Consider the following 15,972-nt stretch of genomic DNA (forward strand, 5'->3'; position numbering starts at 1 on the left):
TGCGAGTATCGCAGTCGAAGTGGTCCCACAGATTCTCGATTGGGTTTAAATCTAAAATGTTTGGTGGACAGGGAGAACGGTAAACGCATCTGATGCTTTTCAAACCATGTACATACACTGTTACTCGTTTCGGAAATGCTTCCCTCCAATCCCTGAAAGCCAATGATCATACCCTTTTGGACGTCAGATATTTCGTTCCGTTTCGGCACTACTAGACGATGATGACTGAAGTGTTTTCCACGCCGCCCCCCTCCCCCCCCCCCCCCAACATACTTCATATACCCTCCACTGCTAGTGCTGCCACCTAATGTCAATGAATGATTATTACACACTGATATTGAACGAGGGCGATGGTCGCATTAACGTGACCGGACCGTGTAAGTTTGTGCACAGATTTCAGCTGTCAAAATGCAACCTCTTTATTGCTCACTGGTCGTTCGCAACGGAGCCCCAACCACTGCCACTTTCCCCTTCCCCATCACGCCGTCTGCACAGGTATGAGCCAAGTTGTTTTGTCCACAGTGTATGAGAGTACTGATTTGAACAATGGAGTCTGTTGGGAAGAGAAACAAATACACAGATTATTGTAGCCAGAAATAACTGCTGTATTATCCTGTAATACACTCCTGGAAATGGAAAAAAGAACACATTGACACCGTTGTGTCAGACCCACTATACTTGCTCCGGACACTGCGAGAGGGCTGTACAAGCAATGATCACACGCACGGCATAGCGGACACACCAGGAACCGCGGTGTTGGCCGTCGAATGGCGCTAGCTGCGCAGCATTTGTGCACCGCCGCCGTCAGTGTCAGCCAGTTTGCCGTGGCAAACGGAACTCCATCGCAGTCTTTAACACTGGTAGCATGCCGCGACAGCGTGGACGTGAACCGTATGTGCAGTTGACGGACTTTGAGCGAGGGCGTATAGTGGGCATGCGGGAGGCCGGGTGGACGTACCGCCGAATTGCTCAACACGTGGGGCGTGAGGTCTCCACAGCACATCGATGTTGTCGCCAGTGGTCGGCGGAAGATGCACGTGCCCATCGACCTGGGACCGGACCGCAGCGACGCACGGATGCACGCCAAGACCGTAGGATCCTACGCAGTGCCGTAGGGGACCGCACCGCCACTTCCCAGCAAATTAGGGACACTGTTGCTCCTGGGGTATCGGCGAGGACCATTCGCAACCGTCTCCATGACGCTGGGCTACGGTCCTGCACACCGTCAGGCCGTCTTCCGCTCACGCCCCAACGTCGTGCAGCCCGCCCCCAGTGGTGTCGCGACAGGCGTGAATGGAGGGACGAATGGAGACGTGTCGTCTTCAGCGTTGAGAGTCGCTTCTGCCTTGGTGCCAATGATGGTCGTATGCGAGTTTGGCGCCGTGCAGGTGAGCGCCACAATCAGGACTGCATACGACCGAGGCACACAGGGCCAACACCCGGCATCATGGTGTGGGGAGCGATCTCCTACACTGGCCGTACACCACTGGTGATCGTCGAGGGGACACTGAATAGTGCACGGTACATCCAAACCGTCATCGAACCCATCGTTCTACCATTCCTAGACCAGCAAGGGAACGTGCTGTTCCAACAGGACAATGCACGTCCGCATGTATCCCGTGCCACCCAACGTGCTCTAGAAGGTGTAAGTCAACTACCCTGGCCAGCAAGATCTCCGGATCTGTCCCCCATTGAGCATGTTTGGGACTGGATGAAGCGTCGTCTCACGCGGTCTGCACGTCCAGCACGAACGCTGGCCCAACTGAGGCGCCAGGTGGAAATGGCATGGCAAGCCGTTCCACAGGACTACATCCAGCATCTCTACGATCGTCTCCATGGGAGAATAGCAGCCTGCATTGCTGCGAAAGGTGGATATACACTGTACTAGTGCCGACATTGTGCATGCTCTGTTGCCTGTGCCTATGTGCCTGTGGTTCTGTCAGTGTGATCATGTGATGTATCTGACCCCAGGAATGTGTCAATAAAGTTTCCCCTTCCTGGGACAATGAATTCACGGTGTTCTTATTTCAATTTCCAGGAGTGTAGAAATGACTGTGTGATGGTCGGTGCAGCGCATCCTTTCAGATGGAAGGACACGCTTTGGATGCGGTGTGCCGCTTGTTGCAGTTATTCTTCGGCGTACGGAGCACAAATCCTCCGCTCATGGTCGCTGAACTGTCGCGAGTCGACATGTTATTGCAGACGTACCAGCTACGAAATGTTTCCAATGGAGGAAGTAGTTGTGGATGCTACAAGCGTTGTTATTAAGAAGAAAAACAAATTATATCTCTCTATGAACGAGAACTTTGGGGAAATAATTCTATACGTAACATCTGGGGGTAGCCGTGCGGCCTAGAGCGCCTTGCCACGGTTCGCGCGGCTCCCCCCGCCGGAGGTTCGAGTCCTCCTTTGGGCATGGGTCTGTGTGTTGTCCTGAGCGTAAGTAAGTTTAAGTTAGATTAAGTAGTGTGTAAGCCTAGGGACCGATGACCTCAGCTGTTTGGCCCCATTGAACTTACCACAAATTTCCAATTTTCCAATAACAACTGATGTATCCTGGAACAACGGATAGGCCATTTGTATTTGTTGCGGACGTAGCTTTCGGTTCACCTAAGAACGAGATGCGATCTTTTGCAGTAAGAGCTTTATCTTTGGACAATAGAGCCCTTATTATCTTGCTGATGCAGCAAGCCGACGAAAAAAGTAAAGTACCCAGAAGGGGAGGAGGTTACAAAATGAAACTTCACGAGTTGAGAGCGTAGGTGATGTTTCAGAGATTAGACAATAGAGCCAAATTTACGAAGCACTTGGCTATATAAGCCCAGTTATCAGTAAGAGGTTTCAACTCCTCTGGCCGGGATTCATGCATAGATTCGGTTGGGAAGAATATCATAAAGCCGTTGTATACCTTCCTGATGCAAGCTGACCCACAACTGTTGTAACTAGTCCTTGATATCATGGATATTGGCATAGGGGCAGAGTTGAAGTCCGAGATGTTCTTACACATGTTCTATCAGGGACAGATCTGGGGATCTAGCTGGCCAAGGAAGTACCTGAAATCATGCACACAGCTCACAGAGACACGGGCCACGTGTGAATGAACACTGTCCTGTTTAAAAGTGTCGCTACACCCCTGTCGCATGGGAAGTAGTACGCGAGGACGCAGAATGTCTTTGCCGTACCATTGAGCCGTCGAGTTCCCTCAATCACTATCATTCGTGACCTGAAGTCATATCCGATGTTGCACACCACATGATGCCAGAATTATCACCAGTGTGCCTCTCCAAAGCACTGGAAGAAAGGGGCCTCTCCCCAGTTCCGTGCCATACTCATCCACGGTACTGATAGACTGCGATTCTCCATTGAACACATTGCGACGCCATTCACCAACTGCCTCTCAGTCGTGGTGCCACTTCAGACGCAACCATTTCTGTTGTGGTGTTAACGGCAGCGCACTCATGGCACGATTGAGGCTTCTTTCAAACTGTGTCAGATGCTGGCAACGTTGTCTCGCACGAGTATGCAGCATCTGTGTCGTTCACAGTGAACACTCAACATTTGGCGCTGTTCACGCCCCTTATATGCCGTACCAGACCTCATAAGAATATTAACTTACTGCGGTGGCCGCTCTATTTGTCACAGAGAATTGCAACTGCAATCCTTTATACACTCGCCGATGGTAATGTAACGCAGTTACGTTGACGTCCGACCCTGCGTTCCGGGTGCTCCACTTTTTTTGTCAGGCAGTGCGCGTATGGAATATTAGCCAATAAGTGGCGCATTTACATCGACCTTTCAACTACTCTCCTGAATTAGTCCGCCCAGTTAGCCGAGCGGTCTAACGCACGGCTTTCCGGAGGGGGAAGGAGCGCCTGGTCCCCGGCACGAATCCGCCCGGCAGACTTGTGTCGAGGTCCAGTGAGCCAGCCGGTCTGTGGATGGTTTTTAGGCGGTTTTCCATCTGCCTCGGCGAATGCGTGCTAGTTCCCCTTATTCCGCCTCAGCTACACTATGTCGGCGATTGCTGCGCAAACAAGTTCTCCACGTATGCGTACACCACCATTACGCAAACATAGGGGTTACACTCGTCTTGTGTGAGACGTTCCCTGGGAGGGGAGTGGGAGGGGGGTCCACCAGGGGCCGAACCGCACAATAACCCTGAAACAGTGGCCCGGTGTGGGGCGGCGGAGGGGTGAAGTGGACTGAGGTTGTAGACCACTGCGGCTGCACTGCAGCAGGGACGGAGCCTCTCCGTCGTTTCTAGGTCCCCGGTGAACATACAATACAGTACTCTCTTGAATTTGTGGGAGACATCATTAAATGTTGTGCTGTGCTTCACTGTAATTTTGTTCGACATGAAGTAAAATTTCTAAGGTATTGCTGTGCGATGTTTTTAAAGATACAGTATATTGTTCTGTCACAAACTGCAGTGGAGTGCAAAATTAGCAACTGTTCGCCGTGACTTAGACTCTCGAATAATTGCAACAGACTACTTCAGCTACAGGTCTCTGTACAGTAAATACCTTGCTAAAGATCAGTATCAGTTATTACAAGTAATTCCGTATCATTTTCTTCCCTGTGGTGGCAAGGTGTCAAAATCAGTGTTATATAATCTGTACATTTTGCTCTAAGATTTCTTAAAAAATTGTTTACATAGTCTAACAGTCTTGACCTGCTTGCTCATCGAAACACTCCACAGCCGTGCGTGCTCGCAGCAGAAACGTACAGGGTAGCGTCAGAAATCGTTGCGGCACGCAGGTTGACACAGCAGCGAAAATCCCGCAGCAATGCTAAATTGGAAGGCAATCAGTACGGACATAGACAGAAGAAAGCAGAAAGTGTGGCTGTTACTCAATAAAATAGTGACCATAGTGAATCGGCTGAAGTAACGGAATATATTTCAGACTGTTATTACTGACTGGAGATTTGTACATTCAGATGAAAGGGTTCTAAAGAGACTTACAATTGAGATACAGTGAGATGTTTCTATTGCCTGTCAAACTTAATTCTTGCACTATTAGATATTTTCAAACTCATCACGTCAGTTATTCCAAAAATAGAAATTTTACTACGTTTGACAAATTTCTGTTCGTGCTATTGTCTAAGAACGAAATCGCTTGTCTCCAAGTTGGATGTTAACAGCAATAAAATGTGTTTATGTATGTGTACTGCCCTGTTCCACGAGTTATTACTTAGGAGGCAACAGGTCGTGTGCAGATAGAGTCTGATGAAAGAAAACTACTGCCAATGCCCTTCTTGATGTGAGAGTTACCCCACCGAAAGCTGTTGTTGTTTTCCTCAGTCTGGAGACTGGTCTGATGCAGCTTTTTACTGTAGTCCGTCCTTTGCAAGCGTTTTCATCTTTGCGCAGCAACTGCAACTCACATCCCTCTGAAACTGATAACTGTATTGTAGCTTTGGTCTCATTCTGAAGTTTTTATCCTCACACTTCCGCCCATCGCCGAATTAAATTTTTTTTTACGCCTCCGGCCACGTCCTATTAGCCTATCCGTTCTTTTATTTGTGCTGTGTCATTACTAACCCGATCCACCTACATAATGTTCTATAACAATATCTTATAAATTATTCTAATCTAACATTGTCAGTAAGCTTGTTAGTCAACGATTCACTTCCATGTTAGCCTGCAGTCCAGTCAAATATTTTCAGCAAAGACATCCTTACGCATAACTTCATATTAACACATTCTTTTTTCTCAGAAATGCTTATCTTGCTATTGGCAACTTGCGTTTTACATGCTCTTTAATTGTTAGCCTGCACTCCACTCAAATATTTTCAGCAAAGACATCCTAACGCCTAACTTCATATTAACATATTCTTTTTCTCAGAAATGCTTTCCTTGCTATTGGCAGCTTGCTTTTTAAATACTCTTTAATTTTGCCGTCCTTAGTAACGTTGCTGCTCGAATAGCAAAAGTCCTTTATTATGTTTTTGCCTCTGATTGTCTGCTCTAATTCCTCCAGATTCACCTGCCATATTTGACTATTTGTTATTGCCTTCCTTTAAATTTTATTGGTGTCAATCTTATAACTACTTTTCAAGTCACTGTGCATTACATTCAGTGTTCGCGAGTCCATTGTCGTCTTTGAAAGAATTGCATTGTCATCGCATGGAAGCCTTAAATTTTTTGTTTCTTCAATATGAGCTTCAGTTCATTTTCCAAATATCTTGTTAATGTACTTTCCTGCTATTGCCCGTACAGGTTGATTAACGCGGGGAGATACAGGGTGACAATTATTGAACTATATGGGAAAAAACGTAGATTAGTTACAAACTACGGCCTGCACACACTTTATTCAACAAGTAAACGTCATTACAGATATTCAGATTTAGGTTATAACATATTCGATATGCCTCTCATCATTGGCAATGATGTGGCGCAGACGAATAGCGAAATTCTGCATGAAGTGTCGGGATATCGATGCTGTCGATGACCTCCTGAATGGCTGTTTTCAGCTCAGCAATGGTTTTGGGAATATTGCTGTACACCTCACCTTTAATATAGCCCCACAAAAAGGAGTCGCATGTGTTCAGATCCGGAGAATATGGCGGCCAATCAAGGCCCATGCCAGTGGCCTCTGGATACCACAGAGCCAGAATGCGGTCCCCAAAGTGCTCCTCCAGGAAGCAAACACTCTCCTGCTTCGGTGGGGTCGAACTCCGCCTTGCATGAACCACATCTCGTCGAAATCAGGGTCACTTTGGATAATGAGGATTGAATCATCTTCCAAAACCTTCACGTACCGTTCGGTACTCACCGTGCCATCAAGGAATATCGCACCGATTATTCCTTGACTGGACATTGCACACCACACAGTCATCCGTTGAGGATGAAGAGACTTCTCGATCGCGAAATGCGGATTCTCAGTTGACGAACCCATCCAAATGAAAGGGGGCTTCGTCGCTAAACCAAACCATGCACGTGCATACTAATTCCCATCATGCCCCGCGGCCAACTGTGCAATTTGAACGTCCTAACGCAAACCGTTCAGAAGTTATGACGATTTTATTTCGTATAGTGCAATAATCGTCACCCTCTAGATTACATCCATGTTTCCCTGCTTTCCGAACTACTGATCCCGTTCATGTTCTTCGCCTCATGTAACTGCAGTTTATTTTCTGTACAAGTTATAGATAACCTTTCAGATTTTCAGAGTTTGTATTCTAATTAACAATAACCAAAGTTTTTCTAAATCTAAAATATTATAAACGGACGTTTGTCTTTCTTCAACGTAGCGTCTAAGATAAAAAGTATTATTGACTGTCGTTTTCTTACATTTCTCCTGAACACGAAATGATCTTCGCTCAAGTCGGCTTTATAAGTCCTCTCATTCTTTTGTAGGTTATTCAGACTGGCATTTTGCAGCAATGTCAGCCTTGAAATACGATAACATTCACCACTGTCAGCTCAAGCCATCTTTGTTATACGGATTATTACAATACATTCTTAGTGATCTGAGAGTATTTCACCTGTCACACATCCTGGGTACTAGGAAAAATAAGTTTACGATTGCTGGCTCTTCAAAGGATCTTAACAATTCTGTGAGAATTCCATCTGCTCCAGGTGCCTTGTTTCAATTAAGGACACAAATTAAGGAAGAAACTGCTGAAATAAACTCCAAATGACGGGATGCGCTGCACATGTGATCACCGAGTTAATCCACGTGAACACCCCTACTCGTGTAAGAGACGCCGCAGATGCTCATTACTTTTGGTTACCGTACAGGTTACCTTTGCCGTCTGGCGTTGTGCAGCTGTTCCTGTACTTCAGTGTACATACTAGAGATGGGCAAAACTGTTCTTTTCAGAGATCGGATCAGAACTGTTCACTCCGTGAAATGAATTAGCTCTTTTTCATGACTCACCACTCATTCACAACAGAAAATAAATGGAAGGCACATTGCCCTTTAAACTTGGTTTATTCCAGTACTATACCTGTATTTTGATCTTATTTGATCCTATTTTGAAGTAACACAGATAATGAGTAAGAATTTTGTATTGTTTATTGAAATTTCCACGATATGACAAAGTTTTTGATTATTGATTTATTTTGCACTATCGTGGTTTTTTTGGGTGATCGGAAAATGTTGTAACTTGAGATTTACATTAACAATATATTTGGCTATAATGTATTAAAATTTCATTAACCTCGTACAAATACATCGCAAGCCATATATTTTTAAAGTGAACATTTCCCTCCAAAGACGCCTAAAATCGCAAAATCCGTATTACAATAAGAAAAAAATACATAAATTTGAGTGTAAGACCAAAGTGCTGCATATAGCCTTCCGCAGAATAAAACAAGGAAAAATTGGGGTATCACTTTTGCTATACGTTTATCGGTTCGCTCGTAATTAAAGTGTAAATTCGAGTGACCATAATAAAAAACCCTATAGTAAGAGGAGCCATCAGGAACCTAATCTGATCAGTTTAAACAAATAAAAATAAAATAAAAACAAATGATGTATACATAACATAATTATGTAATATACATAACGGTATTACTACGAAGAACAATATCAAGTAGAGACGAATTCCGATGCAGAGGCGCTGAGTCAAGCAGGTCGAGCCGCGAGCTGTTTTACTGCGCGAGCTAAGACGGCAGAGACCAGAGTGACACCAGAGTTGCTTTGCTCAACGCTCTGGCTAGAGTCGAGAACGGTGTGGTGAGCGTTGAGCGGGCGAGTTCCGAGGGTGGGGGGAGCGGTGAACGGCCACCACTCACCCGCTCGGAGACAAATCGTCCGTTCTCTTGCGAGCAGGTTGTTGCAAGTAGTTCTTATGTTCTCCGCTAGGAGGCTCTCTGTCCTGTTGCTCGCATCAACTGCCCAGAGGGCAGGACGTGCGACTGAAACGATGGCTGACGGAGTTACAGGTGCGCCAGACACTGCACGCGGCAGAGGAAGCACAGAGACGGCACGGCGTGTGTGAAACACAAAATCCAATGGGGCACTGCACAATGCAGGCAGCCAAGGCAGAAGCAGGGTAGAGGCCGGCGCTGGCTCGGTTGTGTGGCGTGCAGTGTGCTCTGACCAGCAGAGGCCCCACTGGTCTGCTCCGACTCTCTCTCTCTCTCTCTCTCTCTCTCTCTCTCTCTCTGCTGTAGGAAACGTTTGGAGCTACCGTTCTTTTTTTCTGAATCACTGATTGTTCACTCCTTTGAAAGATTCAACTCTATGAATTAGTTCAGGAGCGGATCCCCCATCTCTAGTACATACGTCGGCGTACCACAGTAGTGTTTACATTCAGACTTGTCTGCAAGTTCAAGGCTGACGTTTTCCCACCGCGTTCTCCATTTTCCCAGTTCATGGCAATAGTGGCATGTACTACGTACATTGAGTGTCAGGTCTTTCCTGGCATTTCTTCGGTTCCATAACGCGAGGAGGTGCAATGGTTAGCACACTTGATGGCATTCAGGAGGACGATGGCCCAAATCAGCATCCGACCATCCACAATTAGGTTTCCTGTAATTCCCTTAAATCACTTCGGCACAAGCCATGTTGGCTTCCTAGTTCATCCGAACTTGTGCTCCATCTCTTATGATCTCGTCGACGAAACATTAAAGTATTAAACCTTACTCTTGGTTCAATCCTTCGGTTTCATAGCCTGAAATTAATTTTGCGCTTCATCACTGTTCCCGACATTCTATGCGTTATAATGATTGTGCTCCTGACGAATTTCGACTGCGATCACACAGATGTTGATGCCTCTTTTAAATATAACTCGCGTGCTAACCTCGTTTCGTCGAATTATTCTTCCTTTTTTCCAAATCGGTAAATACTTGTGGTCAGTAAACGTCTAATCGGTAAATACTTGTGTTCAGTAAACATCTCTAGTCTCAGAAACAACACGGAGAAAGTTCCTTCTGGGATTAATTACCCTTTTTACAACCCTTGCGATAACCTTCAGTCAGGCGCCTGCCTTCCACAATGCTGGTTTCATGGGCTCTTTACAACTTAAATCCAAACGGGTACTCCACGATATTTGACGGCTGTGATTTAATCCAGTGATTGATGGCCGATTACGTAGTCGAATGATATCAAGATTCTTGCTCTATTTGCTTCATTACTTTTATTTATGTTTAGTGTAAGTAGCTAGATTTTGCAAAGGGCCCAATCGTCTGTACGTTTCTTCGTACCTGGTAACAAGCTTCTATGAAGGTTGCCCTTCTGCACATAACTGCGTCGTCTGTGAAAATGTTCTTACGGCCGCAGACGTTATCTAACAGCTATTTTTATGTACTGTGAACTGTAACATTGCCTTAAGTGTACTCGGAAAGCTGTACCTGCGACTGACATTGTCTCATCGTCAAAATTTTCGTTCAACTGACGCAATTCACTAACAATTACGGGCACTAGCTACAAGAAAGGACAAAGCAAAACAATAGACGCCAGGAAGAATATCAAATTAATAAATTTTGCTCATTGTGCTTATACAACATAGTTGGAAGAATAATTATTTAATTTGGGATGTGCAGCGGGTGAAACATAGTACAATGAACTGTACACTTAAACGAGCTGTGCTTGAACGAAAGATACGGGGGCGTCATTCAGGTGTGTGCCACAGTTCATCAATCGCTTGGTGTGGTCAGTGGTGGGGCATTGTTGGGCACACCACCGTCTGCGTTCCTCTCTCGGCTGTCTCGTCAAGGGAAGCAGCAACAATGGCCGCTGTGCAGAGAGTCAGTGCTGCTCCAGGCGTAGTCGCGCTCGCTGTCCATGTGGATGTTTGCCTTGCTGTAAACGAACCCGTTTCCTGACTGAAGCACGCGACGTCACTGTGCGATCGTGCTCGGCGAGCGAACAGTATGACTGTCCTCTCGGGCGCTGGTCACCTGGAAGGCGTCTAGTAAGGCACTGCTGAGCCGGCCGGTTCAGTGTTCCTATCACATCCGTGGGATCCAGAACAACACATGCAGCAGTAGAAAGGAATGGAAAACAGCAGTCTCGATAGGCTACGATCCTGCATTTGTCCAATTCCAATACATACTAGTAGATGTTTCCCCTTTTACACGATACACTGCATAGTCTTCTGCCAAACATCCAACATTCAAATGCGATTTGCGACTAAGAAACTACACTACTGGCCATTAAAATTGCTACACCAAGAAGAAATGCAGATGATAAACGTGTATTCATTGGACAAATAAATTATACTAGAACTGACATGTGATTACATTTTCACGCAATTTGGGTGCATAGATCCTGAGAAATCAGTACCCAGAACAACCACCTCTGGCTGTAATAACGGCCTTGATACGCTTGGGCATTGAGTCAAACAGAGCTTGGATGGCTTGTACAGGTACAGCTACCCAGGCAGGTTCAACTCCATACCACAGTTCATCTAGAGTAGTGACTGGCGTATTGTGACGAACCAGTTGCTCGGCAACCATTGACCAGACGTTTTCAATTATTCAGAGATCTGGAGAATGTGCTGCCAGGGCAGCAGTCGAACATTTTCTGTATCCAGAAAGGCCAGTACACGACCTGCAACATGCGGTCGATCATTATCCTGCGGAAATGTAGGGTTTCGCAGGAATCGAATGAAGGGTAGAGCCACGGGTCGCAGCACATCTGAAATGTAACGTCCACTGTTCAAAGTGCCGTCAATGCGAACAAGAGGTGACCGAGACGTGTAACCAATGGCACCCCATACCATCACGCCGTGTGATACGCCAGCATGGCGATGACGAATACACGCTTCCAAGGTGCGTACACTGCGATGTCGCCAACACGGATGCGACCATCATGATACTGTAAACAGAACCTGGATTCATCCGAAAAAATGACATTTTGCCATTCGTGCACCCAGGTTCGTCTTTGAGTACACCATCGCAGGCGCTCCTGTCCGTGACGCAGCGACAAGGGTAACCGTAGCCATTGTCTCCGAGCTGCTAGTCCATGCTGCTGCAAACGTCGTCGAACTGTTCGTGCAGATGGTTGTTGTCTTGCAAACGTCCCCATCTGTTGACTCAGCGATCGAGACGTGGCTGCACTATTCGTTACAGCCATGCGGATAAGATGCCTGTCATCTCGACTGCTAGTGATACGAGGCCGTTGGGATCCAGCACGGCGTTCCGTATTACCCTCCTGAACCCACCGATTCCATATTCTGCTAACAGTCATTGGATCTCGAGCAACGCGAGCAGAAATGTCGCGATACGATAAACCGTAATCGCGATAGGCTACAATCCGAGCTTTATCAAAGTCGGAAACGTGATGGTACGCATTTCTCCTCCTTACACGAGGCATCACAACAACGTTTCACCAGGCAACGCCAGTCAACTGTCGTTGTGTATGAGAAATCGGTTGGAAACTTTCCTCATGTCAGCATGTTGTAGGTGTCGTCACCGGCGCCAACCTTGTGTGAATGCTCTGGAAAGCTAATCATTTGCACATCACAGCATCTTCTTCTTGTTGGTTAAATTTCGCGTCTGTAGCACGTCATCTTCGTGGTGTAGCAATTTTAATGGCCAGTAGTCTAGTTGCGTAATCGTTGCTTGTATAGAGGATGTACTTAGTGCATTTGCTTATTCTAGCGTGTAATATACTTCATGCCATTTTGGCACTTTTACATGCTGCGTGTCGCCATTGTGTTGAAATTGTAGTGGCCGGTAGCTTAAATTTATAAACAAAATAAAAAAATCTTATTCTACTGATCGCCTATACGTCTAAAAAATAAAACTTACCGATGGTGTCTGGTTTGGATGACTGAATGTGCATGTAGCCCGTCTCCTCCAACAAGTGGGCGAACATTTTCTCGCTGAGAGGATAAACTTTATCGACGTACTGTTCTTCGACGATGAGCGTAGGCCAGAAGCTGCCGAATATCCTCTTCAGAGTACTCGTCGCTGTTTGCGAGAAACACATGTTGGAGTGGTAGCCTAGTACTCTGAAATGTAGATCACGTAATTTATTAGAATATAACGCTGTGTGAACATTTCACAAATACAGACTGTCATATTTTTTGGAACAAACTTCATTTTAAAGGTGAACATCTGCTCGTATTCATCGAAAATAATGTGTAATATCACCTAAAAACGTATGCCATCCAGAAAAATAGTCTTTTAAAACCGGGTGTATAACGAAAATTGAATAATAGTCGCCTAGGGTTTATAAGACAACTAAAACTAAAGTCACCTTACAAATTACGGTATTCATTTTCTTTTCCGCGTATCCTCTTTATTTTATGTAGCACAGGTACTTTAGCCAGTTAGAGCCAGTTTCTTTCTTCTCACCCAATTGCAATTCGATGTCACCCAGGCATTTTAGATTTTTGTCCTCACTTTTGGATTTCCGTCGTTCCTTAGTTGCTTCAAACCGCATGGAGGTATGTTCCGTTTTTGCAACTAAATGAAAGGCAATTTGTTTCTTCCCATGTGTATTTCGCTTCTTTTATTTGTAAAGCATCTTCAGTGGTCTATCATACATGTTTGTTTTTATATGTATAATAAGTGCATTGTGCGTTAGTTACAAGTACGTTAATACGTTTCATTCTCTCATGTCACTCTCCTGTTTTCCAGGTTAGAAGCAAGTTTTGCAGTACAAGTTTCGTGACGTTAAACTATCGTTCGCAAATCGTAAGTAACACGAAACGATAATTTAACCTCACGAAAGATATGCTGCAAAATTTGTTTCTAACCTTAAAAACAAAAGAATGACATAAGAAAAGCTAACATGTTAACACACTTGTAGCTAATAAATAATGCATTCATTATCTATATAACCCCCCCCCCCCCCCCCCATGAACCATGGACCTTGCCGTTGGTGGGGAGGCTTGCGTGCCTCAGCGATACAGATAGCCGTACCGTAGGTGCAACCACAACGGAGGGGTATCTGTTGAGACGCCAGACAAACGTATGGTTCCTGAAGAGGGGCAGCAGCCTTTTCAGTAGTTGCAATGGCAACAGTCTGGATGATTGACTGATCTGGCCTTGTAACAATAACCAAAACGGCCTTGCTGTGCTGGTACTGCGAACGGCTGAAAGCAAGGGGAAACTACAGCCGTAATTTTTCCCGAGGGCATGCAGCTTTACTGTATGATTACATGGTGATGGCGTCCTCTTGGGTAAAATATTCCGGAGGTAAAATAGTCCCCCATTCGGATCTCCGGGCGGGGACTACTCAAGAGGATGTCGTTATCAGGAGAAAGAAAACTGGCGTTCTGCGGATCGGAGCGTGGAATGTCAGATCCCTTAATCGGGCAGGCAGGTTAGAAAATTTAAAAAGGGAAATGGATAGGTTGAAGTTAGATATAGTGGGAATTAGTGAAGTTCGGTGGCAGGAGGAACAAGACTTCTGGTCAGGTGACTACAGGGTTATAAACACAAAATCAAATAGGGGTAATGCAGGAGCAGGTTTAATAATGAATAGGAAAATAGGAATGCGGGTAAGCTACTACAAACAGCATAGTGAACGCATTATTGTGGCCAAGATAGATACGAAGCCCACACCTACTTCAGTAGTACAAGTTTATATGCCAACTAGCTCTGCAGATGACGAAGAAATTGAAGAAATGTATGATGAAATAAAAGAAATTATTCAGATTGTGAAGGGAGATGAAAATTTAATAGTCATGGGTGACTGGAATTCGAGTGTAGGAAAAGGGAGAGAAGGAAACATAGTAGGTGAATATGGGTTGGGGGACAGAAATGAAAGAGGAAGCCGCCTAGTAGAATTTTGCACAGAGCACAACATAATCATAACTAACACTTGGTTTAAGAATCATGAAAGAAGGTTGTATACATGGAAGAACCCTGGAGATACTAAAAGGTATCAGATAGATTATATAATGGTAAGACAGAGATTGAGGAACCAGGTTTTAAATTGTAAGACATTTCCAGGGGCAGACGTGGACTCTGACCACAATCTATTGGTTATGACCTGTAGATTAAAACTGAAGAAACTGCAAAAAGGTGGTAATTTAAGGAGATGGGACCTGGATAAACTAAAAGAACCAGAGGTTGTACAGAAATTCAGGGTGAGCATAAGGGAGCAATTGACAGGAATTGGGGAAATAAATACAGTAGAAGAAGAATGGGTAGCTTTGAGGGATGAAGTAGTGAAGGCAGCAGAGGATCAAGTAGGTAAAAAGACGAGGGCTAGTAGAAATCCTTGGGTAACAGAAGAAATATTGAATTTAATTGATGAAAGGAGAAAATATAAAAATGCAGTAAGTGAAACAGGCAAAAAGGAATACAAACGTCTCAAAAATGATATCGACAGGAAGTGCAAAATGGCTAAGCAGGGATGGCTAGAGGACAAATATAAGGATGTAGAGGCCTATCTCACTAGGGGTAAGATAGATACCGCCTACAGGAAAATTAAAGAGACCTTTGGAGATAAGAGAACGACTTGTATGAATATCAAGAGCTCAGATGGAAACCCAGTTCTAAGCAAAGAAGGGAAAGCAGAAAGGTGGAAGGAGTATATAGAGGGTCTATACAAGGGCGATGTACTTGAGGACAATATTATGGAAATGGAAGAGGATGTAGATGAAGATGAAATGGGAGATATGATACTGCGTGAAGAGTTTGACAGAGCACTGAAAGACCTGAGTCGAAACAAGGCCCCCGGAGTAGACAATATTCCATTGGAACTACTGACGGCCGTGGGAGAGCCAGTCCTGACAAAACTCTACCATCTGGTGAGCAAGATGTATGAAACAGGCGAAATACCCTCAGACTTCAAGAAGAATATAATAATTCCAATCCCAAAGAAAGCAGGTGTTGACAGATGTGAAAATTACCGAACTATCAGCTTAATAAGTCACAGCTGCAAAATACTAACACGAATTCTTTACAGACGAATGGAAAAACTAGTAGAAGCCAACCTCGGGGAAGATCAGTTTGGATTCCGTAGAAACACTGGAACACGTGAGGCAATACTGACCTTACGACTTATCTTAGAAGAAAGATTAAGGAAAGGCAAACCTACGTTTCTAGCATTTGTAGAC

The 15,972-nt window shown here is 45.0% G+C and overlaps 1 protein-coding gene across 1 annotated transcript in view; it reads right to left on the reverse strand.

Annotated features, from left to right (window-relative positions):
- Nucleotides 1–15,972, reverse strand: part of LOC124780383 (juvenile hormone epoxide hydrolase 1-like) — a 79,802-nt gene that overhangs the window by 22,168 nt on the left and 41,662 nt on the right. Inside the window, exon 4 of the mRNA XM_047253776.1 lies at nucleotides 12,707–12,909. Coding sequence (XP_047109732.1) covers nucleotides 12,707–12,909 — 203 coding nt within the window. The remainder of the gene's footprint in view (nucleotides 1–12,706; nucleotides 12,910–15,972) is intronic.

The sequence above is a fragment of the Schistocerca piceifrons genome, chromosome 1 (assembly GCF_021461385.2).
Source record: "Schistocerca piceifrons isolate TAMUIC-IGC-003096 chromosome 1, iqSchPice1.1, whole genome shotgun sequence".
Taxonomy (NCBI): Eukaryota; Metazoa; Arthropoda; class Insecta; order Orthoptera; family Acrididae; genus Schistocerca; species Schistocerca piceifrons.